The following is a 27,175-nucleotide window of genomic DNA, read 5'->3' as shown; positions in this document are numbered from 1 at the left end:
TCCCAGGAACACCCCAGTCCCCTTCACCGCAATGAGGCAGCTTAGCAGGATTTGAGGGGGTGATAATAGTTTAGAGCCAAGTAAAGACCATTTTCTTTTTCCAGTTTTAATCTGTTCTTATAGTAAGGATGATGGGCTATTTTTTAAAAACATTTTTGTTTACTTATTGCAAAGATAGGGAACCCGTGGTATTTTCAGATTTGGCTGAAACTTCCACCATTCTTCACCACTGGTCATGCTGACTGGGCTGCTTGATCTTCACACAGGTGGCATTATTTGCACAGATGGCAACAAAGCAAAGAGATATGTATATACCATATTGCTTAAAAAGGGGGTGGAGTTGTGGACCATTGAAAACATCTGGCATACTTTTGATGTTATATATGTTCACGTAATATAATCTTCTGAATGCCTCACAATTTTCTTAATAGTTGCCATGGAATGATAAAAGATTGCATTGAAAAAAATACTAAGGACATTCTACTTGTTATTCAGAGGCTATTTCACAGCTCAAGATTACCATGATCACGGTTTCAGATTTAGAGAAAAATTTGGTTAAACCTTTAACTCTTTTAGTGGGTCTCTCAATAGCTGGGGATCTAAATTACAGACCCACATTTCTGGAGAGGACCAGATTCAGGAACACTTACAGAATGTTAGTGAATCACTCTATGAATTTCTAAATTTTACACACTTGTCTGGGTGTATGCATGCTCTGTCACTATTTACATAATCTCATTGAACTGGATGAAAGGGGAAGGCCTCAAGTGCCTCAGTCATGCCAGAAATGGCTGAACTGAACTTAGAGTTTCTTGTTGAAGACATCTAGAAATAAATCAGAATTTGAAACCAACTGTATACAAAGGCCTAGAGAGAGAACTACTTTAATATTTTAGGCTGCCTCATCCAACTTTGTAGCACTGAGCACAACATTTGGAAAAGAATGCAAATTCTGGTTGGGCAACTTCAAAAGGGAGGCTGCAACTATAAGATCAGAGTGCCTGCATAATACTGTCGCCTTTCTAGTTTCTGCACTGAAGCATACCTCTTCTGACATCCAGCAGTTTTTCTTCTGTTTGAACTTTGTATGAATTGAGAAGGCAGGCATTCTTCAGCTCACATGGAGGCTGAGAGCAGAAGAAGGCAGCCCATTCTTCCACAGAGAAGAAAGAAAAGAGCAACTCCACCCTTCCACAGGCTTGAAGGAAAGGAATGGATTTGGGTGGGGGTTTGAAGAGAAGTCTCTTAAGTCAAATGCAGAGGCCTCAGGAGTAATATCTGCCTCAGGGGCTGGGGCATATTCCTCACCCTTGGATTAAATAGAAGCACTCGGCCTAATGTTCCTAAGTCGTTGTTAGAATTAGATGTTATTTTAAATCAAACATAAACAAAAGCAGCAGAAGGAAAAAAACTGTAAGATTATTTCTGCACCTTTATGCCCATGCACAAGAGAACACAGGTGTACAGAAAGTAATGTTGGAAGACATGACGCTCTGTCTGCTCAACAGTCAGAATGAGAAGGAATCCATATGGAGGTCCCAATGATCAGGCAGCAAAGTTCTGGCCTTGCTTTCATCTCCCCTGTTTCCAGATAGAATGATTTTTCATTTTTTTTTTCACAATCAAAGACCTTGACATAACAAAGGACTATGTGAAAGAGATCAAGGTTGCTTAACTGATTCTGAACTGCAGAATTTGAATAGATGTGGAAAGGGAGGAGAATAACATTTGCTTCCAGCATGAGAGTGGAGGCAACAGGTGAGTAGATACTATGAGCTTTGGAAAGGGCAGGTGTCTACAGCCCCCTCCAGACAATGCAATACTACAGATCAAAGGGAGAGAGAAGGACAGCAGGTCTGGGGGCCTGCCTAAACAGCATCTGCACCACCAACTTAGTAAAAGTCCAGCAGCTGAGGTCTTACTTGTCTGGCTTGCTCTCCTGTCACTGCAACAATATGGCTGATTCCTTTAATCATCTGCCGCTCTGAGATGATGGTGAAGTCTTGTATATCTCCTGTTTGCAGAAGGTGTCTGGACAGGAGGAGAAAAAGCAGCAAATCTACTCTGTTTTTTGGAAGGAGTCAAAAATCTAAAGCCCAGCTTAGTATCTATAAAGATCTCTGCAATAATACTGTTAAGGAGACAGTGAATGGCAGAGACAGGAAAGCCTCCAATCTCCCACTCATGAGAGCTATGGCTAAAAGAAGGTATCTCCCAACTTCTAAAGCCAAACCACCCTACAGGATTTGGCCAATAAATAGTTCAGCTGGGCTGACTGAGTTTCAAGTGCTTGCAATCAATGGTAAATAGCCAAGGAGCAAGAAGAAAAACGAGAAAGAGAAACTATATTTTCACCGTATTTTTAAACTGCCCTTCTCTTTGGTAGTAAGTTAGAATGTATCATTTTATATTGCTCATGAAGCTCCCCCAGGTAAAGGTCTCACTACAAAAACACATGTGGGAGCTGCTAGCCAAGACTCCTGGCAGTTTATACTGAAGCAGACAGTGCTGTGGCAGACTGCAGAAATTAAGCAGACCTTGGTCTTCCCACTGAAGCTGTGGGGGTGGGGGGGAGTTGGAATTGGAATTTTTAAGGAAACCCACTTCATATGCACAATCTCAAGGCAGGTACAAAAACGTTCCAATTTAAAAGAAACAGAAGATGATAAAAATACTTACACTCCGCAGCACAGTTCCACAGAGGTACCCATTGCATACTTAGAACGTTCAGCCAAGAGCTTTTCAACTGGGACACCTACCGACACCACACGAACCAGCTTGGGATACACCTGAAAGGTGTCAGAGAGGACCACATGACACAGCAATTACTGGCAATGCAGCCAGTGACCTGCAACGATCACCCGGACATAACTACGTGGAAGACAGCAGCACCCTTGAGAATTTGCTGAAGACCAATCTGTGGGAAGATCTGCACACACCATCTCCACTCAAATGCCCATACTTCTTAGGCAAGGTGGCAGGTGCAGCAGCACAATTCCCTTGTACAGTATGTGTCAGTGTCACATGCAGGTACAAAGGGCCAGGGCTTGGATCATGTGCCGTGCCCACTAGCCCCCCTGTGTGATTGCTGCTGGATGGGAAAGCTATTACTAGCAGAAACAAGTGGGAGATGGCTGAACCTGATATATTTTCAGTAAAAGCCAGTTTTTGAGCTGCTTAAATTCCATGAATTGCAAAGGTTCAGGTTTTCAAAAAGCTCAGTATTTTGTGGCTGGGAACTGGAACAAATAGAGAAGGAACAAGTATTAGAGGGAAATGGGATTCGGAAGCAGGAGCCAAGTAGCAAAACTATAGAGAAAGCACAAAAAACTATATAAAATACTGGCTATTTCAGATGTTTTCAGCTCCAATTTACTCTGAAATTTAACCAGTTACAGTACATTTTGCAGTTCTTATGCTCCCTAAGCCCTATTTGGGAGTTATAAACTAACAAACATAGAGGGGACATGCATGCTTCTCCCAGTGACACATACTGAGTATGAAAGAAGACAATGAATGCATTTAAGTTGAAAACAGTTACAGCCAAGGCATGAATGGGAAGCTCTTGATCATGCAGAAAAACAACTGTTCAGATGAACAAGATTATATTCTCTGTACAGGCCAAGTGAATCATGGAAGAACATGGTATAATGCTGTAAAATGCATTCTACTTTTTTTAGGGTTTTTATTAACATTGTCTTTCAAATGTACCAAAAAATTAATCACCAACATTCACGCACACATTTATCCTTTGATCTATCTATCCTGAGGTAAAGGAGCCACATTAAATTAGAGATAAAAACCATCTGACAGTTCTTTGTAGGTTACTATTTTAGTTTCAAAGAACCATGTTGTATATAACTCACAGTAGGTTTTTATTTAGAAAAAAGTACTTTAAGAAATTATGTGTATCAAAATGCAAAACAAATAGGAGCATCATTTAGTAATTCTGGAGTAACCTTTAAAATGCATAATACAGGTAGTCTTCATTTAATGACCATTCGTTCAGTGACCGTTCAAAATTATGACAGCGCTGAAGAAATGGCCTTATGACCTGTGCCTGAAATTACAACTGTCGCAGCACCCCCGCAGTCACGTGATCAAAATTCGGGCACTTGGCAGCCCACCCGTATTTACCACTGCAGGGGTGCTTCAACTCCCCCCACCCACCTATCTCCCCCCTATTTCTGCCCTTTTGGAAGGCCTGCAACCTGCCTTCTGGGCTCAATTACTGTCGCTAAGCGAAAACTACCTGTATTTATAATTGTTATACATTTCCATTAAAAATACATTCAAGAACATAAAGATTTGCCCAGAAATGACCCCAAATATCTTAGGAACAAAATGCCCACCCCTGATGAGGCCATTTTGGATGTGGTTTTAGTTACTTAAGACTCCTTCCTTTAGTCACTGCCATCCCCCAAATTACCGTATCCAGTTTCCGGAGGCCTAGAACATCACTAGTCAGACTGATGGGGACTTCTCCTGTGTAGACAGTTTCATTCCTTTTGATCATCTCCTGGATCATACCCTCTACCTCTTGCAGATCCTCTGTTTTTATGGGGACCTGATGAAGAAAAATATACTTCATCAGAAAGGAGTATTACACAACATGAAGATTAGTGTATTTTAAGGGGCCTAGAATCCAGAAGAGTAGATGATTAGTTTCCAGGATTCAATTTCAGGTGTTAACACTTGCTAGATTTTTAAGCCTCAGAGTTCTCATCCAAAAACTGGAGTCAAGAATACTTGAATACTATATACTATATATTATATAGTATAATACAACACTATATCAAGATTTGTTTGCGAACTTACACGAATTCTGTATAAGAGAATGTTATCAAAAGTTACGTTATTAAGCTTTTAGTGAAAACACCAAGTATTCACAATAGTAATTAGGGTTAGATAACAGTTGAGTTGTCCTGTGCATGTTACATATTGAGACATTAACCTATAGTTCAATACTCCAAAACTTAATTGACTATATCACTCCTCCATTTATACAATGATATGGACCTACATAGCACACAGTTCCCTCCACCTGCTGTTTTAGGGCCTTTCCTCACTGCTGACTTTATACTGTCTATCCATCACTGAATGGCAAAAATCTGTATTGCCAGACATTTGCTTTTCCCATTGCCAATCCCTATCTCTCCTTCACTGTCTGTATCAAGTTACTCATTAACCCAATTTTTCTCCATGGTAAAGGGTGACAAAATCCAACAGACTTTATATGCCCTGTGGCTACCCTTAGACAGCGTTGGAATAATGAGAACACTGCTTCAATACCAGGACAGCTAATGATGACTGAAGTCTGAAGTCTGTCTCACTCAAATGTTGGGGACAAATGAAGACAACACCATGGGGATATGGCAGGAAAAAAAGATGTTGCCAGGGCATGTTTGTGCCATGGTTAGGTGCAATAATGAGAAAAGACCCTCACAACAATATCAAGCTGACAAACATACAGCTTTTGGAGCACAATTGGGCTTATTTTATTTATTTATTTATCAAGTTTTTATCACCGCCCATCTCCCCCCAGTTAGGTACTTTTCCAAAAGATGAAACATGTTTGTTTGCTTGTTTATTAATTATTTAAATTTATATCATTATGTATAAATTTATTATTTTAATTTATATTCTAGGTGATGGGGTTCCCAACCGCTGTTCCTGAAGGGAAACTGAACAAAGACTTTACCTCTGTGGTGAAGGAATTCCTGAAACACCAAACCATGTTCTTTTGCACTGCTCCCATTACAAAGATGCCTGGTTGCAGCTAATAACACCCCATCTAGTCAAATTTCCAGGCCTTCCAGTTCCATTTCATTTACGGTTGATACTACCTGATCAGTGAGATTTTATCTCTCTTAATGTGGCTAAGTTTTGTTTTACTGTTTCTAAAATACATGACACCTTGACCACAACAGTTTTATAATTATTGGGTTTTACTGTGGTTTTTACTTTCTGTCTCACACTTGTTTCTTTCTTAGGTTTTGAGCTGGTCTGTGACTGTAATTAAGTATCTATCTTCTAGGCTCCGGAGTATTTTAAATCAAGCCATTTATCCAGAAGACCTGGTTCCAGAGACCTTCACTATGGCAATAGCAAAGTTAACCATTAACCCAGTCCAAAGGCAGATGTGGTCCATCTAACAGCACAAGATAGTAGGTGTTGAATTGACTTCCACACCCAGACTCTAGGTGTGTTCCAGGTTTTCTTATCCTCCCTGCTCTAAATATGGAACAGTTTGGGGATCCCAGGCACCTTGGTGTTGACAAAAAATCTCAGTTGCTCAGCAGTCACACTGGATCCCCGCTGTTCTGTGCAGTCTCCCAAGACTTGGCGAAGTGCAAAGTTTAACAAATGGGTAGCTGTGTGGTTCCTCATGGAGGCTAGCCTCTGGGCCTGAAAGCAAAGGCAATGCACTGGGTAAGAAGGGGGTACTGCTGTTGCAAGACATTATAATAAAGATGAACGTATCAGCAACAAAAAATGAAAAGGAGTTTTGAATGCATAATGAAACACATGAATGTATATACAAAGCTATACTGATTCTTAATCCACCTACAAAGCACCAACTATACTGTCTGGGAATGTTCTCAGGCAGATTTTTTTTTCCAGCTTCGTTATCCAAGATCTGTTTTCTCTGGAGATGTCAGAGATTAAACCAAACAAGTGTGTGCTTATAACTTCCATGTGATCTGTAGCCCTTCCTTTTCTATCATACTTGAATTAACTGGGGGAGAACTTGCGGCCCTACAGATGTTGCTGAACAGCAAGTCCCAGCAGCTCCAATTAAAATGGCAATGAAGGATGCTGAAGCCAGTAGTAGCCAGCAGTATCTGAAGATCTCCAAGCTCCCTTTCCCTGCTTTAATCAATGCCAGAAGAAACACAATGTTACATACCTGTTTGTCAGCCCTTTGAGGTAGGCCAGCTCAGGAAACAGACACTGCAAGGATTCCAGGAATGCTACTTTATTGTTATAGGGCATAATAACAGCCTATCCATTTTGATTGTCTGTATTATACCCCACAGAATCAAAGCATGGTTATTCTGAAAGCCCTATCCATTTTGATTGTCTGTATTATACCACACAGAATCAAAGCATGGTTATTCTGAGTTTCTTTCTTATGCTTTTCACTTTCCCAGGACTGGATTGCCATTTCTCTTCCCTTAATGGCGCATTCATTCCTTCACCAAGGTCATCTCTATATTCCTCTACATTGTGTGTACTAGAATACCAACTGCATGTATATTACAGAACACTTGAAAAAGCACTAACTTCATGGCTTTTCATGGTTCCTGTCCAAAAGAGACAGTATATTATTCTTGTACAGATCCTTCCTATATCTCCAAGTCACCATACTTGTTTCTAAGACGTTCACTACAAAATAGTGACTAAACTCTTTGATACTCCAAATATTTGCTGCTTCTAATAATTAAATGAACCAAGTGAAATAACGAAAACAAACTTGTCTTAGATCATTTTATGTGATGCATGTGCTGATGTAGTTTTTTCTGTGATGGAGTTACTAGCACACACAATTTACACCATCAGAAAGTTCCTGAAAGGGGTACAGTAGCTTAATTAGAACTAAGCATTTCATTAAAAAGTGAGCATCCCTCAAACAACTGGCTCACCAGCCCATTTTGAAGCATTAGCTGCTTATGAGTAGTAGAATGCTTGAGTAATAACTCTGCAAAATTACTGCAGCTTTGCTTGAAATAAACTTTGCTGAGGTCTCTCAAAGGACTGCCTAAGACTGCAGCCAAAATGATCGAATTTGCCTTACTATAACAAAGACTTCCTCCACCAAAACATCCCCATTTGTGTATCTCAGCCTCACTTATTTCAACAGGTCACACAGTTCAGAATTCTTAGGGAATCTGTATCTTGAGTATAAGACGCTGTGTCCTGGTGCTGAACTGCAGCATCTGTTTGTTAAGCTTTGTGAAAGCGAGTTGGTTGAAAGGAAAATAGTGTGAGAGAGGGAAAATCAATAAAGGTAAAAACTAATACAGGATATCCTGTATCTCAGTCCTTCAAATCCTTTTTCATGCCCATGGTAATGTGTTTTTCCTAACTTCCCACCCAATATAATCTGTTACTATGGCATATTTATCAACAGCACACACTGTCGACTCAGGAATTTCATGGCATTGCCCAGCACAGATTGTTACCTCGTCCACAAAGAGGTGTACTTGGTCCCCAACCTTCAGAGTTTCTGAAACGAAGACTTCATGGATTACATAGCCACCAAATACTTGTACTGATTCGACAGGGAGAAGTACATCCTCAAAAGCAGGAAAAAGACACAGCGGTTAGCATCGACACTTGATGATTTTAACAGAACAGGTCTCCTGTTCTTCTACAGGAAGTTCAGTCATCTTAGTCATTTTCAAAGGATATTTATCAATCAGCTAAGCTCCTAAATTAACCTTGGGACAAGTAATAAGACCAGAAGAGGCAAACCTTCTGCATTTAGTACAAATACTACAGCAGTCAGCTTTTCCCTTCCATTTTGCTTATATCTGCAGTAACTAAAAGAGAAGCAAGAAGATGTAGACAAGGACAAGACTGGTGCCACAGCTTGGCTGGCTGGGGAATTTTGGGAGTTGAAGTCCACACAGCTTAAAGCAGCCAAGGTTGAGAAACACTGATCTACAGGGAATAGTTCCAGTTCTGACTGGGAAAAAGCTTACCTGCTGCCTGCCACACACCATATAGCCTTGATCAGATGCCTGACCACCCTGCTCAGCATAGAAGCAAGTTCTGTCTAGCAGGACCCCACAGGTTTTTTTTCCAGAAACTTCCTCTTGGAGACTCCAATCTCTATAGAGTGCCAGGACTGTGGCTTGACATGGCTTGAACACTGCAAAGGGTAAGAAACAGGTCATGCACTCCATTTCTACAAGGTGGCCTATTCAGTAGGGCCACCTGGAGCACAAGGCAATCAGCCAGGCACACAGGACTGATCTGACAATTCTAAGATGCTCATCTGAATTATTTTACGGCCAAATACCTTGGACAGTCACAGGGCATCTGTACCCATAGCAAGTATATTAGAAGGCCATTATTACGTATAGGAGTAGCTCCTTCTCATGAAAGACGTACCTAATTACCCAAATTCAAAGCATTTTTTTTCATACTGCTTAATAGGCAGGAGATCCTCATGAGGTTTAGACTCTTGCCAGTTTCTGTAATGTACTGCTGGAGCTATAACAAAATGTGAAGCTTCCACCAAATAGATGAAGTTGGGTATGTGAAAAATCCAAGAAATACAAAGATTAATGACTGTGGAGACCACTCACAGTTCCCCACAGAGCTGATGACAATGATGTATTACTGACTTTAACTGCATGAAATGCATTTAAATGTGTATCCACTCAATACATGTGCTATAATAGATTTCCTTTCTTCACATTCCCCTCCCCAGCTCCAAACTCAGGACAGCTAAATCTCCCTTGTTGTTCTATAAAAGAGGACAGAATAAAGGAAACTATCTTAGACTAACTTGGGTATTATTGGATTATTTAGCCTAATAGTGTCTACTCTGATTGGCCATACTCCAAGGTTTCTACTTTTATGGATGAAATAGTGACATCATGAAACTTGCTGCAATAATGACAAGTGTGGGATTGGAACAAACTAGGGACTTTCTTTCTTGCCAGCGACTTGCTAAAAGCAGGCTTCTTTCCTCTAGATCAGTGTTTCTCAACCTTGGCAACATTAAGATGTGTGGACTTCGGCTGGCTGGGGAATTCTGGGAGCTGAAGTTGAAGTCCAGACATCTTAAAGTTGTCAAGGTTGAAAAACATTGATCTAGATGCACCGGAGTTCAATTTTTCCCCCACTCCTGCCAACTCCCATGGTGGCTGGTGAGTAAGACCTGATTGAAGGTAGTTTGCTGCTTAGGCAAAAGGCCAAGATGATTCTTCTCCCTTCTTCACTCGTAGAATCCCACATGCAAAGAACAATATGGGGGGCAGGAGGCTAATATTTTCCATGGTTTCCAAGGGCTGCAAGTGGGATTTGGGTCCATACATCTCACTTGGTTAGAGAAGAGGTGCGTCTTCATATGAGGGGTGGACAAGGCAGAGCCTCCCACTGCCTTGACATCGCACTGCCAAAATCCAGCACCAAAATAGTCAAAGGTAGACTGTGGGATTCTGTGTGTTTCTTCTATGAGGATGGGAGTGAGAGGCCTTCAAAAGGCTTCCCACTGCTCCTCCCACTCCCACATGGAAGTCCCTGCCTGCCTCCAAATGGCTTCAGACTATTGTTGGAGGGAGGGGTTACTTTGGCTCTTTTTTCATTTTGAGGGAGATTTCAGATGGAACAGGGCTAGGAAGTTTCAGGGATGCAAATCATTGCCTCTTCCATCCTTAACCCTTGACTTACTAATACAGAATGGAGCAAATTTTATTTATTTATTTATTATTCAAATTTTGCTACGGCCTATCTCCCCCAAAAGAGGAATATTTTAACATTGGACATATTGAAGGATATTTTGAACAATGGACTCAGAAGTTAATTTTAAGACTGTCTGCCTCTAGAGACAGACTGTGTTTTAAAAGATGTTATGGAAGAGGAACAAGTTCTACCTGACAAGATCAAGACTGATTTGAAACTGGATTTACAAATGACAGGCTACAAGAATGATATGGAAAAAAATGTTACACTGGACATACAAAACAAACTAGCTGATGTTTTAATCATAAAAATGGATATACAAATAACAAACCAAGAGAGTGACCTGGATAATTTTCCTATATTGAATTTACAAAAGAGGCTTGTTAAAGCTTTGAAGAATTTTGTGAGAAGGGACAAAGAAAAAAATGAAAAGAAATCAAGTTTTAGGACATTATCTGAAGGAACTAAAGATCAAGATTGTTTAAAGTAAAAGGAAGGAATATAAAGTTGGTCTATTTGATCAAGGTTAAAACAGATATGTTGTCATCTCTGGTAACCCTTAATGGACTTTTGCTGGTCAGGACTGAAACGATGAGGTTTTGAGGATTTGTTTATTGCTAAGAGATGGGATATGGGAAGAAGAGATCATTTGTTGTATTTTAAGAGAAGGTGTTGAGTCACTAAAATTGTTTATACTTGTTGTGATGAAGGGGGAAGTAATTTCTTTATATATTTCTTTTCTTTTTCTTTACTATATCCTTATTTTTTCTTTCTTTTCTATTTTTCTATTTTCTTTTTCTTTTCTGCACCTTCTATTTTTTCTTTTTCTTTTTTTAGGTTTTTTTAGTTTGTATTAGCTTTTTATCATTGTAATTATAATTTTTTAAAATAAAATTACCATTAATACTAACAGAAACATTTTTCTCCCTACTGGAAAATAAAGTAAAGCTGGTTTTCACCAAGGCTGGTTAATCCTTACCATATTTCCCATCTTGTCCAAGTTTATAGTCATACTTGGGGGAATCATCAGTAATAGGCACATTCTGCTGCTGCAACTGGGCCAATGAAAGCACATCCAGCCGCATCCCAGCACTCTGTGGCTGCTGTTGCTGCTGCAACTTAGCATTGTGCTGCACAGGTATGGGGACAGGGGAAAAGAGAGAAAACGTAAGAATGAGCCACATCCATTTAATAAAACCTCTTCACAGAATTCTGGAGACTGTAGCATTTTCATAAGCTTTCCCAATCTAGGATCAAATTCCAACTTAAAGTTCTTGAGAAGCTCTGCTCCTTTTTTAAATCAAGCGTTGGGGAGGTGAGATTAAATGAATACTATGAAATCTCACTCCAACTCATTTTGCACCTGTATACCTTTAAGGGGGGAAAAAAATCAAAAGGGCTATTCCATTTGAAAAAAACAAACAAACATACATCAGAATTAAGACAGATGTCAGTAAAGGTAAAGGTTTCCCTTGACGTAAAGTCCAGTCGAATCCGACTCTAGGGGGCGGTGCTCATCTCCGTTTCTAAGCCTTGGAGCCGGCGTTGTCATAGACACTTCCGGGTCATGTGGCCAGCATGACGACTCGGAACGCCGTTACCTTCCCGCCGAAGCGGTACCTATTGATCTACTCACATTTGCATGTTTTCGAACTGCTAGGTGAGCAGGAGCTGGGACGAGCAACGGGAGCTCACCCCGCCACGCGGTTTCGAACCGCCGACCTTCTGATTTTTTATCTATTTATATTTATATTCATTGTTATATTCATTGTATTTATGGTGGTAGTAAAGGTAAAGGTTTCCCTTGACGTAAAGTCCAGTCGTGTCCGACTCTAGGGGGCGGTGCTCATCTCCGTTTCAAAGCCTTGGAGCCGGCGTTGTCATAGACACTTCCGGGTCATGTGGCCAGTATGACTCACGGAACGCCGTTACCTTCCCGCCGAAGCGGTACCAATTAATCTACTCACATTTGCATGTTTTCGAACTGCTTGGTGTGCAGAAGCTGGGACGAGCAACGGGAGCTCACCCCGCCGCGCGGTTTCGAACCGCCGACCTTCCGATCGACAGCTCAGCGGTTTAACCCGCAGCGCCAGTACTTAATCTATTATTATGGATTATAGTTTACTACAGTTAACAGAGGGGCTTCTTCAGTGAATGAATCTTAAACAACTGGAGTGAACAACCTGTAGTCTTCCAGATATTGCTAAACTGCCAACATTCTTCACCATTTACCATTGGGGCTATTGGGAGCTCCCTCTTAACTATGGCTAGAAGGTCACAGGTTGCCTATCTTGCCTTAGATTTTCCTCAAAGTACCACTTCTAAGGCAATGATCAAAGAAAAAAAAATCAGATCAGTTAGGATGATTCATAAAAAGGACATATCTGAGGCTTACTTCAGCATGTTCCTGAGCCAGATGATCAAAAGTAGCAACATCTAGCTGTGCTCCACTCTCTTCAATCATCAATTTAATGAGATCCAGGGGGAACCCCAAATTTCTATAGAGGGACCAAGCTACCTCGCCTGCAGGCAAGAATATGAGCAAGATCAGCAACTTTCCTACGGTTAAGCATGTCATCCATAACAGAGTGTCTGCCATTTCTGATGCTCCCTAACTAGAATTTGAAATTATGAAAAACTCAACCGTAGGATAACTACTGACTGTGGTTACAGAGCTAAGATGTAAGGAAGTGGCACATTCGTTCCCATTAACCAGCCGAAATATTTTATTGTATCATGCAAACGTGGACAAAAGGAAAGGACAAGTCAAAGTCAGGCAGGTGGCTTTGCAAACAAGGCATCTATTTGATTATATGTTGTACTTTGGCAGTTAGTGGTGGGTGGCTGTGGAGAAATAAGACCCTTGCCTGGGAAGACTTTGGAATTATTCAATTTCTGGAGAGTTCGGTTTATAACTCGGCGGCCTTGCAAGAGGGAAGAGAAAAATGCTGCCTCATTTTCATTGATGATATTCATAATCTGTAGGGAGATAAGAAGCAAACTGAGGAGACACAGAAAGTAAATAAACCCATCACTCAAAAAGCAAATTATTACAATTACAAGCGTTGAATAAAAGATGAAAAGGCAAATTAAACAGTTGAATAGCCAAGCTCTTCAAGATAACTTATCCACTACCCAGAGGATGTCGTAAAAACATGATCCATGCTCCTCAGCTCACTCTCTCTGGAACACTACTCTACTCTCCCCGCAGTCCTATGACCCAAATGGAGAAAAGGGCAGAGTAAGAGATATGTAGAAGAAAAAAGGCATCTGATCTGGAAAATAAAATCCAGATTGTACACACTATTGACACTGGTCCAGGTTTTTAGATGCCTCTAGTCCACAAAAGACCTTAATCAACCATAATTAACTGTGGCATCATAGGTAACTCCCACAGAAACTTTTCTGGAACTGGGGCCACAAAGTAGGATGCAATTCTTACTTGAAGACAAAATGAACATCACTACAATATATGTGCCCATTTTTCTTTGCACGTATGGTTTGTTTCTTAGTGTCACATTCCATGACAAAAATATAAAACAGCAGCCTTAGGAGTAGACTGAATACCTTTTGGCAATGCCACCTGTTTTGTAAATTTCAAACTTCTGTACGTTCCCTGCAATTTTTCATAAAGAGGGTTCCATTTTCTAAAATAGGACCGTAAGAGATTCCTTTAACTTCCTCAGTCCCTTAGTTAAATATTCTCTACGCTGACTAGCAGTAGCTTCTCCAGTGTTCAGACTAGATCTTAACCAGGAATATCTGGAGAGGCCAGAAATGAAATTTGGAATCTTTTGATGGTAAATCAGAGTGCCCCACCACTGAGGGGGCACCCTTCTTTTCACCTTGGAAACACTGGCAAGTATCCTATAGAGCATGCTGCCTGGGGAATTCTGGCAGTTGAAGTCCACATATCTTCAAGTAGCCAAGGTTGAGAAACACTGCTGTAGAGACTAGAGGAGGAGTCTATAGGGAGATAATAGATCTGGCTATAATGATATTAGATATTTTTCCACTTGAACTTCTTTCGAACTGCTGTATGTTTTTGAATATTGCATTGTACTGTATTGTACTGCATGCCGTTAAATAATGTATTCATTTAAACTGCTTTATGTTCCAAATGTTTGAATTTGGAAATTCTACTTGGACCCAACTCTGAGGCCCTGTTTGGTAGATAACACACAAGGGATTAAAATTCCATTGTGACAGACTTCTTTGCTACTATAGTACAAACATTAATTGCTCAGCAGCTGCCTCAGCAATAAGCTCTTCACTCAACAAGATGAGGAAACAGGAAGAAAAGAGAAAGGAAAATTTGCAGACTTGCTTAATACTGTACATTTCATACTATATACTGTATGTATGTATGTATGTATATGCATCCAATTCTTAGTAAATTGCAGTGCTGCTGCAACACCTCACCCCCCGCCCCACAATATTTTTCAACAAACTAGGCTAATACTGGATATATAGCATGGTATCACCGAGGGCTCTACCCCCTACCGCCAACTGTCAAATGGACATAACAAGACATAATTCCCAATCTATCAGCTGCTGCAGCACATGCAGTTTCTATAAAGATGGATGTCATCTGCATTCATTGGCAGGATAATTTTTAAACGTTTAGAAATTTAGGAAATATCATCAAATTTTAAAACTAGGAGCTAAGTTAGAAATATTGTGAAGTCCCCCCCCTTTTTTTTTGCTCCTACCTTTTCTTTTTGGATAGTCAAACATGGGCAATCAAAACTATACCAAAAGCCTGATTTCTGAATGGTTTTTTAATGAGGCAGCAAAAGCTTCCTGTCCGGAAAGGTTTTATAAAATTAACTGAGACCTTCCTTCTCCAGACATGTGAGTCATTGCTTGGACTATTCACTGGGTAAAATAAAGTTGGAAAGGAGGAAAACTTCTTTCTCTCAAAACAAAAGAGGCAAAACAGAGACAACATGTTTTGCCACATACCTCTGGCTGTAGATGCGATACTGGCTTATGACTTCATCCATGCTGGAAGGGCAAATTTCCTGCTTGCATTTGCTCAAGTGTGGCACAGAGGCAAACTGTTGGACTGACTTTTCAAGTGCACACTGTATTAGCATATATGCTAATGACTGCTCAGGAGAGAGCCTTAAATCTCATTCCCACCTCCGTTCTTCCACTAGTCAAAATGAAGTGGGAAAAAACTTCAGAGAAAACTGGAGGCTGGTATAATATACTCATTAAGAGTGAACTGCCAAGGAACTATTCCAAGGAATCTGTAATAACTAGAGATCATACATAACTTTGAGTTCAGCAGCACTAGCTGTTTACCTTGTCTGGATCCCTCCTTAGTTCTGGATAAGCATCTCCCTGCAAAGGAAACATCAACTCATTACAGCAGTGTTTCTCAACCTCAGCAACTTTAAGACGTGTGGACTTCAACTCCCAGAATTCTCCAACCAGCACGACTGGCTAGGGAATTCTGGGAGTTGAAGTCCACGGATCGTAAAGTTGCTGAGGTTGAGAATCACTGCATTACAGAACATTACTAGTCCAGCTCCCACTTCTCCCCATCCTTAATTTACATTATATGGAATTCTTTACTTCTGAAATCAGGATATATTTTTTTTGGGTTAGTCTCATGTCAGGAATTGCCTGATATAGCAGATTACCTTCCCTCCCCCTGCCCCCAATTCTATGCAAAAATAAAACCTCTGAATAGGAATAGTGTGAATGATAAACAGTATCAGATGTGTTGCTTTACACAAATATCACCCAAGGCCTGTCAGCCCCTTCATATTATCGGACAAAAGCACTTCCATGAGAGGGAGGCTGTCTTTCAATCAAGAAACATGGAATTCTGCAAAGAGAGCTCTTTCCTTATTCCAAGTCCTTTGACATTTCTGTTACTGGACTGTATTCTGCATATTTTCTATTCAGCAGATGTGACGTGATATATCTCATTGGAATAATAGAAGAACTGCTGAGTCTTTTGTTATTTCTTCTAATATTGAGACCAGATGTGGAACGACTAGGTAGTTTTAATACCTGCATAAATAAAATCCACTCTTTGACTTTGCTGTATCTCCCATACTTTTAGCAACTAAGGGATTCCTCATCTGATGTCACAGGGTAGGACCTTCTGATAAGGCAACCAATACAGTGTTAGAAAAGGAAGCTGGCTCTAAGAAGTATCCTCCGTAAGAAATCAAATTCTCAGTTACCAAAATTTCTACCACAACAGGAACCAAACTGGCCAAGAACCCAGGTGGAGCATGGAGAACCTCAGAAGAAAATCGTACAGCTCTGCGCAATATATGACGCAAAACAAGCCTGCAGAGAAGAAAAATTTCAGAAAGAAATTAGCATTCTAGGTGAGTAGGCAGTTTTATTTTTTCACAGAAGGTCTGAATATTTGCTAAAATTCCCACCAAGATTCCCTTAGTGTTTACCTTGTTGGTTTCCCAACCATACGCTTGGCAGGCTCCATATATCATATACTTTACACATGCATTTCCCGTCTGCTGCAGCTCACTCTTTCCCCCACTAATCTCCTGAAACCATTCAAGACTGTAGCTTCCATGTCCCACAGAAGGCCCTGCTTCCGCTTTCCAAGTATCCTTCTCCCTCACAATATCAACCAGCATTTCCTCTAATCAATTCCCACTCCCAACCCTTCTTCCCCTCATTATTGGACTTCCTCCTTACTCAGCACCAGCCATGCCTGGGAAAACCCCATCGGCAATGCACACAGACAAGGCGCGCACATGATCTGCCACCACTCTGTATGCCATGTTCACTCCCCCTGGGTCAGTCTCACCAACCAAGCCCTGGTAACCAGGTCCACCGCAGCCCTGAAAGATAACAGAACACACAGAAAAACATCACACAAGAATACTACATGTTCTCTTTAACTACACCAAGTTGTACTGCTTTTCCTTACTTTTTTTTCTTGAAATGTTTAAATTAAATGCTCTTTAAATGTTTAAATTGAATGTTCTTTAAAAAGAACAGACCAAAAATAATTCACCAAACTACAAATGGGTCCATTCCCCCATCTCCACACAACACACAAAATGTATTTGGTGGGTCTAATGCATTTGTAAATTCATTCAACTGCCTCTGTGTCCTTTCTTTTTTAACATACTTCCACCTATTTTCTGAAAAGATCCTGAGAAAAGATGTGCCTGTTTTAGTGAGTCACATACAGGTGTTATGCTTGCACCTCTTCTGAATCACATTTGAGCCACTGTACAGCAATAACGGCTAAGTTTCCTAGCCTTTAATGTTGCAGTTCTGTAACTTACTAAACTCAGTGGCACCTACTTCTGGATAGCCATGTAAATGACTGCAGTACAGCAGAAAAGGAGAACGGATAGCTAAGAGAGTGCTAGGAAAGCTATTCCCAAATACAGTAAGACCCATATTACAACTTTTTTTTTTAATTCCTTGGAAGCTGTGCTTTTCCACCCATGAAATAAGCATCCTGATGCTATCAGGGCTGGTGCTCTCAATTTGAATGGCCAGCAAACGGTTTAAGTCATTCTTCTGGCTCTTTTAAGGCTACTTCCAGAGAAACTTTTGGTCTCTTGAGAAATAAGCATTCTAGTATATCCTCACTATTCATACTGGTGAATCTTGGTGAACCTCAAGATTTTGCTGAATTCTAAATCCCATGAGCACCACCCAGTGATCATGAACATTGTAATATAAAATCTAGTGGACCACAGATTCCTGTCCACACCAGGAAGGTAATGGTGTAGCACTATGGTTCTGTCACATCAGCCTTCCCCTAACGTGAAGCTATACAGGTAGTCCTCAACTTACAGCAGCAATTGGGACTGGAATTTCCATTGCTAAATGATGTGGACATAAAGCCAAATCCCACAGTTGTTAGGTGAGGAAATTTTCTGCCAGTTTCCCACAACCAAAGTAGTGGGGAAGCTGGCAGGAAGTTGCAAGTACCAGGCCAGCAGGTGAGGCTTGGGGAGGGTGTGTGAGGATGGCACAGCGAGGGTTGGGGAAGCTGGCAGGGAAAGTTGCAAATAGTGATCACATGATCGTGGGGTGCTGCAACCAGTCATAAGTCTGGAACTCCAAGGACTGGTTGTAACCACCATTTGTTCAGCACTGTCATAACTTCAAACAGTCGCTGAACGAATGGTCGTAGGTCAAGGACTAGCTGTTCTCTTTCTACTCACCTAATAGCAGCAGCAGAACTGTATTGCTTTCCATGCCTCCCTTTCTCCACATACATTTCAAATCAATATAAGTCAATACAATAGATCCATCATAGCTTTTAACTGGGGCCTACTAGGCAGATATGTAACTTTGATATACAAAACCCCAAAGCCTCAGTGGAACTATACCTGGCTGATCATCACCTTATGGATGGCATCCAGGATTGGAGTGAAGAGGTCAGTGTCATAATTGGACCGTTTGTTCTGAAGAACTGTCATCAACCTTTCTAGGCCCATTCCTGTGTCCACATGATGCTGAGGTAGATGGCGCAAGCTCCCACTGACCTCTCTAGAAACATACCAGTTGCCAATCGAGGAGGGAAAAATGATAAACATTAATTGAGGCCAAAGATTTGTTCAACTGAAGGGAGGGGAATGGGAATGCTGCGAGATTAAACTGAAGTTGGAGAAAGGCACCAAGAAAACTGATGAGGACAGAATAGATGACCAAGATCAATGAGAGACTATGCAAAGGTTCTTGTTCATAATAGATTAGGATGGGCAACCCTTTGCTATCGTTCCACAGAAACAATCTGTTAGGTTAGCAGAGGCAAAGCCAGAACCCCAAATGAGTAAAGACACAATTTCTTAGATGCTCTATTTCCAATGCTTTCTGCTACCCCTTTTTCTCTTAATTTTCTTTTGTTTTCTGACACCCTTTTCTCTCTTACCCAAGGAGCAGGCTGCAGGAAAGGTACAGATCACTCTTGCTAGAGATCTGGGCTCATGTCTCATAGAAGACCTTTGAAATCAGGCTGTGGATGTCATGGGGGCCCTGGGCCAAAGGTTGCTAGCTCTGACAATACAGTGGCAAATGGTATATAAGCACTGGAACATGAATGCAGAAAGTGCACTTGCCAGAGGCAGTACACAGTGTGATGGGGTAAAGAAAATCAAAACTTAAAATTATTTTTACTTTAAAAAAATTAAAATACTTTTTTTAACTTTTAAGTTACTTTTTAAATTATTTTGAAGTTGATGGGGAGATAATGGGCAAAATGGGTACTTGAAGCCTTGCAGAGACCTTCTCATGCCATGTAAAACTGGTGCAACCCCCCAGCTGACAGACTACATTATAATGGGGGACAGGGGGAGAAGAAGAAATATATATTTAATATAAATAAATGGATTGATAAAGCAATTCTGATTGGTGTAAAACCTGTAGATAGATAGATAGATAGATTTATTTATTTATTTATTAAAACAGATAGATAGATAGATAGATAGATAGATAGATAGATAGATAGATAGATAGATAGACAGACAGACAGACAGACAGACAGACAGACAGACAGACAGATTACACTTGCTGGCCAGGGAATCCTGGGAGTTGAAGTCCACACATCTTCAAGTTGCCAAGGTTGAGAAACACTTTTCTATGGCATGCAAAATCTTGCTAAGTCATCAGGCTGTGGCATTAATATAAAATTCTAGCAGTAACAATCATTTCATACCTGTTGTACTGTATGAAAACGAGGTTCCAGATCTCCACTACATCAGGGCTGCCCTGATTCACTAGCGCTGCCACATTCCTTCCACCACCTATATGATCATAATGGATTTCTGTGCAGGGCCCACAGGGACCAGTGTCACCCATCTCCCAGAAGTTATCTTTCAGATGAAAAGGAAGAACATGGCTAGGGGGCACACTGAAAAATAAGCAAATTAAAAACAAACAAACAAAAAAGCTGGTAAATGGAAGCAGTAAATCTGTATTGTCCTCCTTTTCTCCAAATGCCTGGGTCTATAAACTTCATGGACTGGAACTGTCAAGACAGGAAAGCTCTTGTGGGCTGCCACTTTGCTGTAGTAAGTGAACCCCACTGGTAACTTGGACATGGTTCATTCATTCTGCTAAATCACACATCACGCTTTACAAACCAGAGGCTGGTTTCACAAAACATGCTAAGCCAAATAAACAAACCATATTATGGCATAATATGATATGTACAACTAGTTCCTCCTCTGCTTTATAATCCTGGCCTCTACTGATAAAGGCTAATGAACAAGAAAAATAACGTTATGGTATTCAGTCCATGCTGGCTATTGGGAGTACAAAGCAGATAAAACCATGTAAGACCATGTAATAAAGCATGGCAACAAACTATTCCAGGCATTACACTGACCAATCCCTCTTTCCTAGCTCATTATCCAGTTTTTCTATTATTATACGCAGATGCTGCTGCCATTCTTTCCATACTGCAGTGGGTTTACCAACATACTTCCAAGCTTTATCATTCTATTGTTCCAAAGAATTCCTGGGAATTAATTACTCAAAAATGAACATTAATGGGAGATTCATAGAGCAGAGTTTTAAAACCTTGAAATATTGGGGTATCTGCTTTCAATCTTCTACCTGCTAAATGTGAGAGCTGAATATAAATCTCATAGAACATTTCTTTCAATGATTAAGTATGTAATCAATAATGCTCATAACTTGGTCCCAGCAGCGATCCAACCTTACAAGGCCAAAGTTCTGGACCAGTTGTTATATGGTGCCCAGTTGCATTCATACAAAGAGGTATTTAACCTAGAGGCTATGCAAACAAAATTCTTGAAATCCTTATTCCTCTCCATGTACAATACCCAAATATTTGTACATTTTGCACGCCTCACACAGAAGATTTTTCACACTGGTGTGAATTGGTATGTTACCCGTCAAGATGACAATGGGCACATAGAGTAATCCAACCTGCTTATGTTTGGACTCAGAAAGTGAGTATGTGCTTGTGCTACTTCACTGTCTACCACATATTCACTGGTGTATGGAATTAATAGCACTCATCATCACACCCTTTAGCTGCCTGCAGGCCTGGGAAGTTATGGCTGTACTACTTAGTGATCTATATGTTGATACTTCTAAGACATTGACAAAATATCTGTCATTAGCAATAGCTCTTAGAAGCCATCTAGTTGCCACTTAACGAAAATTATTGTTTGGGTTATTTGTATGGCATATATGCTCTGAATGTGTGCATTGTTGTTTGGCCTTGGACCATGATAACAAACTCAAACAAAGTTTCTATAATTTACTTTCACACACTCTTTTTAAAAAAAGTTACTTACCCAAGTGTAAGCCATATATCCCTACTCTCTTCATCAGCAGTTAGACTAAGTGAGGTATCACCTCCAAAATAAGTGACATAAAGTTGGTCCTTTGGAATTTCATAGACTTGTGTCAGGAGCTCCCACGCCATCCTACATGCTTCCTCCTAAAACAAAAAGGTATGGAGGCAGTGAAAAATAATAGTTAAATGTTTGGGTAAGAAAACAACTGCAGAAGCTCCAGAGGGAACAGATATTAGCTGTTTACATCACAAATCAAGGACAGCCTGGTGCAGCAAACAAAATGAAAATATGGGTCTAAATTGATCTGGAACCTTGGATAGATTACTCACTTCTCTAAGCTACTGTGCAGGATACCCTAAATTCCTTGAAGATACAAAATTCTGGGAGTTGAAGGACAGATAAAAAAACAATTAGTGTCATTAATGGCAAACAAGAATTCTATAAGGCTCTTTTGGTTGCTTGTTTCTATACAGTTTAAAAAATGTTTTCTCAAACTAGTGTCCTCTGCATATACTATAACCCCCACCATTTCTAATCACCACAGCCATGCTGACTAAAACCAAGGGAAATTACACTCCAACACATCAGCAAGCCACAGGTTGGAGACAGCTGGTTGAAAGCATTTAGATCAGAAATGAGAGCACAGAAGGTTCACCAAGTCAATAGAAGTGCAAACAACAGGAGAACTTGGTTCACTTTGCCACTAAAGGGTTTCCTCCACTTGACTTGCTTATACCATCAGGTCTTGGTGCTATCCACTTTCTAATCGCAGCCAGACCTCCTGCTTCATTCAGCCGATGACCCTTAAGGGTTAGCTGTGATATGTCCTGTGAGCTGGGACCTCGGCTGATTTAGCCAGAAATCTAAAATCAAACTGCTAACACCACTGAATCTCTCTTTTATCACTCAAACCTAAAAAAACAATATATCATTTGTATGCTATTTTTTTTAAATCCTTTTAGTTATGAGTATTATGGTGCTTTCTGAAGTGTGCCCTCCAGGAGGTAGAAAGCTGCCACTTCCATTTCAGTTCAGCTAACTGAAAATAGATGGTCTTCCACTTCTGTACACACATGTGCCAGTTCTCCAAGGGCCTAATCAACTATAGTGTGGCACCATTTCTCATAAAGATGGACTACCTTTAGACTGGTAAGGAGTCTCACGTTTGCTTAAAATGCCTTGTATGCACACATCAGAAGAGAAGGCTTTCTCAAAAAGTATTATTTCCACATGCAGAAAATCCTTTGCACTGAGAAGCTATAAAGACTACAACAATTGCTTTAACGCTCCTATTTCTGATGCAGTTTAGAAACAAATATGTCACAAAGAGAAAGGTAACTCTGGCTCTATAAATCTTCATCACATTTAATTCCAAATAGGCCATGTTTTTTAAGCAAGAGTAGCTCAATGCCTTACTTTGAAATAATCACCAAATGACCAGTTCCCCAGCATTTCAAAGAAAGTATGATGATAAACGTCTCGACCCACATCCTCCAAATCATTGTGCTTTCCACCTGCCCGCACACACTTTTGGGTGTTCACAACTCGCCGGTAATGTTTTAGCTCACTTCGAGGATCTGCTGTGCCCAGGAAGATGGGTTTGAACTGGAAATTCAAAGACAAATAGAAAGGAAATTTCACATACAGGAGATATTTGGCTGAGACCAAGGGAAAGATTGCTATAGTGCGCAGGCACATTCCCTTGTAATTCAATAAACGAAGTTTAGCATTAAGCATGCATGGTTAAGGGATTCATCCAGCAAACATTTCCCAGGCAGTACAGCAAATCCGGCCAGCCACATTTTGATAGTTCCACTCTTCGAGATACTCTTTCTTTTGTGGTATCTGTCACTTCGTGGGATCACGTTGTTACAACTTAAACAATGTTTGGGTGACCAAATTAGAATCAGAGTCAACATGCACAGGATGTGAGACTTTCTTTTCAAAATAATGTTTCTCCAAACCCATGGATGCTGAAAAACAAAACAGAAGATGCTGCTCTGTTATTCTTCCACCCTATCTTTTTTAGAGAAACAGCGGGTCCTTGTTTATTTTACAACCTTTTTTGTAGCGGTCATTAATGAAATCATCATGGGTGTTAAGCAAACCACATGGTCGTTAAGCAAATCATGAAGTTCCCCATTGATTTTGCTTTCCAGAAGCCAGCTGGGAAGGTAGAAAATGGTGATCACATGACCACGGGATGCTGTGACGGTCATAAATGCGAACCAGTTGCCAAGTGCTCAGTTGTGATCACGTGACTCATAAGTGTGAGGACTGGTTGTAAGTCACTTTTTTTCAGCACCGTTCTAAGTATGAACCATCACTAAACGAATGGTTAAGTGAGGACTACCTGTAGTGTATGTTTGGATGAGACTGCAAGCCTAACTATAATATGGCTTAACATGTCATGCAAGTATTTTCTCTCTTTCAGTGTCACATATGCACCCAGAGCGCACTCAGGAGTATCTGAAAACAGGACATTCTTTTAGTTTTCTTTCGAACACTGTGCTAATGTCAAGCGGGATTTGAATGAGCAACTCTCTCAGTCCAGTCCAATAACTTAGCCACTCATCATGCTGGTTCCAAGTATATGTTTTAATAGTATGGTGCTCTAGAAAAGAAGTTGTATTAAATAATTTTAGATAATGTGAATAACACTATAAAGCATAATAGCATATGAAGCTCAACTCATTTTTATCTAAAAGATTTAACTGAATCAAGTTCTCAACAGACAACATGCTACAGAAAAGAACTTAGAAGTTCTTTTTGAAATATCCCAACTGCAATTCTCAGTTGCATTATGATTTCTATGCTTCTTATTCTGACTGCACGTTTTTCTTCAGCTGAACATTTTTTCTCTTTTTTACATTTCCAGAAAAAATTCCAGAAGTCTAAAATGTAAAATGCAATGCAGCTTTATGAGCAATACAAATACTTCCTTTTGGCAGCGAGAAAGATGTAAAACGACGGCGCCGCAGTAGCGGTTTTTACACTAGGAAAAAGAAAGAAAGAAAATCCGAGAAAAAGGGAACTAGATAACATCCGGTTAGAACTGTCAAGGGCAACGTCGGAACCATTCTGCGAAGCCTGTTTCTCCTCCGCCCTGTTTTGGGCACGTACCTGGTTCATGCCCGCGTTCACGAATAGCAGCCCGGGATCGTCTCGCGGCCTTACAGAAGCCGAGGGCACGACTTGATGCCCGTGCCGCTCCTGGAAGAACTGGAGGAACATCTGGCGCACGTGCGCGGAGGACAAGGAGGCAGTCGAGCGAAGTCGGAAAGAGCTGCAATGCCAGCCGCGGGGCACCCAAAGAAAGCGTCTCACGCAGCCCGTGACTCCCACCGCCATCTTAGCTATGGGCGGAATTGTGGGAATCGGAGGGGGGAGCAAAGTCTGGGAAGTGACGCCGTCTGTGTGTGTATATGAATGCATGAGAGAGCGAGTGCTCCGTGAGCATGTGGAGTTACTTTCACAATGTTTGAAATTACAGTGATCTATCTTTAAAGCAGGTTTCCCAAAACTGAGGTGTACCTCCCTTGGGGAGGTGCAGGCAGAGTCCATTCAACCTTTTAGTTACATTGTTACAATAAATCCACCTTTCCCAAAGTTTCATTGTATTGTTTTCATTCTTCATTTGTGTTCATTTTGGTGTTTGGATTTTTAGGGGAAGTGTGTACATTAAGATTACACTAAAGGGAGGTTTGATGGCAAAAAGTTTAGGAATCCCTGTTTTAAAGTGATGCATTGCTTGGTGGGGGGGGGGGTCCTTTTGATGGAGAAATTTGATTTATAGTTACATTCAAACAGATACCTAATGCAGTGCCGTGGCTGATTTTGTCACCTGTCAATGGGTATGAGACAAACATAAGAGGCAACCAAACCCTGAGATGAATCATTGAAATGGCTTCTCTGGGGGATGCTGGTCCTCAGGGCAGGCACTGCCATAGTAAAGGCACGACTCCTGGGTCCAACAAAATGACATTGTTTAATAGAAGGGGCCTGGAGCATGCCCTCTCTGCTAGATCTTGGGGTGGGTGGGTGAGCAGAAACAGTGGAAGAGAGGAGGTCCCGCAAATACATTGCAATGGGTGCACTGTGGTAGTGATCATCAAATATGCACAAATAAAAGCTTTCTGCTGAGTTGCATCAGTTCCCACCCCCAAAGTTTGGGAAATATATGTGGAACCACCCTCTTATTCTGCTTGGTCTTTTTAAAAAGCCCTTTGCTTTGGCTAAAAAGTTAAAGCACTCTTGCCTGCAGTTGTGACTCTCTCATTCTTTGACTTGGTAGAGTGGCAAACACTGTATTCATTTTAGCCTTGAAATCCAATAAATACAAGTTTAAGGATAGAAAATACTCTAATAATGTTGAGGGGATCAGAAATCAAACAGCATCCCCCAGACTTGAATTACTAATAGTTAGCAGTTCAAACACATACCCAATATATAAAGGAACTTCACCTCCCTGCAAAAGAAATATCTAAGTACTGTAGGCTCTAACACAGTCCTGTTTAAAAGATACAAAAGATGACTAAGAGGGGGGTGTAGAAACAACAGGTAAAGATTGAGGGATGGTATAAAAGTTGTTCTGGAATCATCAATTTTATTTTTAAAGTATGGTTCCTTCATATACCATTTAGATTTTTATGCTTTCTCAGATTTTAATAGATACATTTCAAAATGTGCTTTAATCAAATTGAGGCATCAAAAGCCAAACAATGCCTGTTGAAACTGAACCATTAGAAAATTAGCAGTTGAATCCTTTTTATTGCCTGGATGCAATTTAAATACACAGTAGAAATGCAAAGAAACCACTAGGTTGCGCTGTTTCAAAGGTGTGTGTTAGTTCAAAAGATACTGGAATCAATTGAACAAAGACTGTTCCGGTATAATGTAAAAGCTGGAATGGAAATTATTTTTTGAGTGTGTGCTTCAGTCCATTTTCAGTTGATTTTAATGCTGTCTTGGGTCTTAGGAGGTATATTAAACAAAATGTATTTTAATCAAATTGAACAAAACAAAAAGCCAGACAGCGCCCGCGGGACTCGAACTGCTATGCGCTAGCAATTGAAGAACAATTACTCAGACTGCGAAGGAACCGCTAGGCTAAGCTGGCTCGAGGGATGACGCCCGTTCAAAAGATACAAGAGATGGCTGAACAAGGATTGTACAGGCAATAGGCTAAAGATTCATGAACAATGTAAAAGCTGGACTGGAAATGTTATTTTTAGAGAGTGTGTTTCAGCCCTTTGCAATTCTGATTTTTATTCTCTCTCTGGTTTTAGGAGGTATTTTCAAAAATGTGTTGTACAGTAATCAAAAAGCCAGACAGCGCCCACGGGACTCGAACTGCTATGCGCTAGCAATTGAAGAACAATTACTCGGACTGCGAAGGAACCGCTAGGCTAAGCTGGCTCGGGAGATGACGCCCGTTCAAAAGATACAAGAGATGGCTGAACAAGGAT

The 27,175-nt window shown here is 40.6% G+C and overlaps 1 protein-coding gene across 1 annotated transcript in view; it reads right to left on the bottom strand.

Annotated features, from left to right (window-relative positions):
- Window positions 1–25,064, bottom strand: part of AARS2 (alanyl-tRNA synthetase 2, mitochondrial) — a 33,405-nt gene extending 8,341 nt beyond the window's left edge. Inside the window, exons 1-17 of the mRNA XM_063304908.1 lie at window positions 24,831–25,064; window positions 23,124–23,312; window positions 21,705–21,850; window positions 20,093–20,287; window positions 18,783–18,927; window positions 17,107–17,252; window positions 16,623–16,731; window positions 15,730–15,768; window positions 13,287–13,398; window positions 12,815–12,942; window positions 11,399–11,549; window positions 8,709–8,878; window positions 8,187–8,300; window positions 6,268–6,408; window positions 4,430–4,567; window positions 2,680–2,789; window positions 1,923–2,031 (exon numbers count right to left, since the gene is read on the bottom strand). Coding sequence (XP_063160978.1) covers window positions 1,923–2,031; window positions 2,680–2,789; window positions 4,430–4,567; window positions 6,268–6,408; window positions 8,187–8,300; window positions 8,709–8,878; window positions 11,399–11,549; window positions 12,815–12,942; window positions 13,287–13,398; window positions 15,730–15,768; window positions 16,623–16,731; window positions 17,107–17,252; window positions 18,783–18,927; window positions 20,093–20,287; window positions 21,705–21,850; window positions 23,124–23,312; window positions 24,831–25,058 — 2,370 coding nt within the window. The 5' untranslated portion in view covers window positions 25,059–25,064. The remainder of the gene's footprint in view (window positions 1–1,922; window positions 2,032–2,679; window positions 2,790–4,429; window positions 4,568–6,267; window positions 6,409–8,186; window positions 8,301–8,708; window positions 8,879–11,398; window positions 11,550–12,814; window positions 12,943–13,286; window positions 13,399–15,729; window positions 15,769–16,622; window positions 16,732–17,106; window positions 17,253–18,782; window positions 18,928–20,092; window positions 20,288–21,704; window positions 21,851–23,123; window positions 23,313–24,830) is intronic.
- Between the last annotated feature and the right edge of the window lie 2,111 nt (window positions 25,065–27,175).

The sequence above is a fragment of the Candoia aspera genome, chromosome 1, assembly GCF_035149785.1.
Source record: "Candoia aspera isolate rCanAsp1 chromosome 1, rCanAsp1.hap2, whole genome shotgun sequence".
Classification (NCBI taxonomy): domain Eukaryota; kingdom Metazoa; phylum Chordata; class Lepidosauria; order Squamata; family Boidae; genus Candoia; species Candoia aspera.
This window is presented reverse-complemented; position numbering and strand designations above follow the sequence as displayed.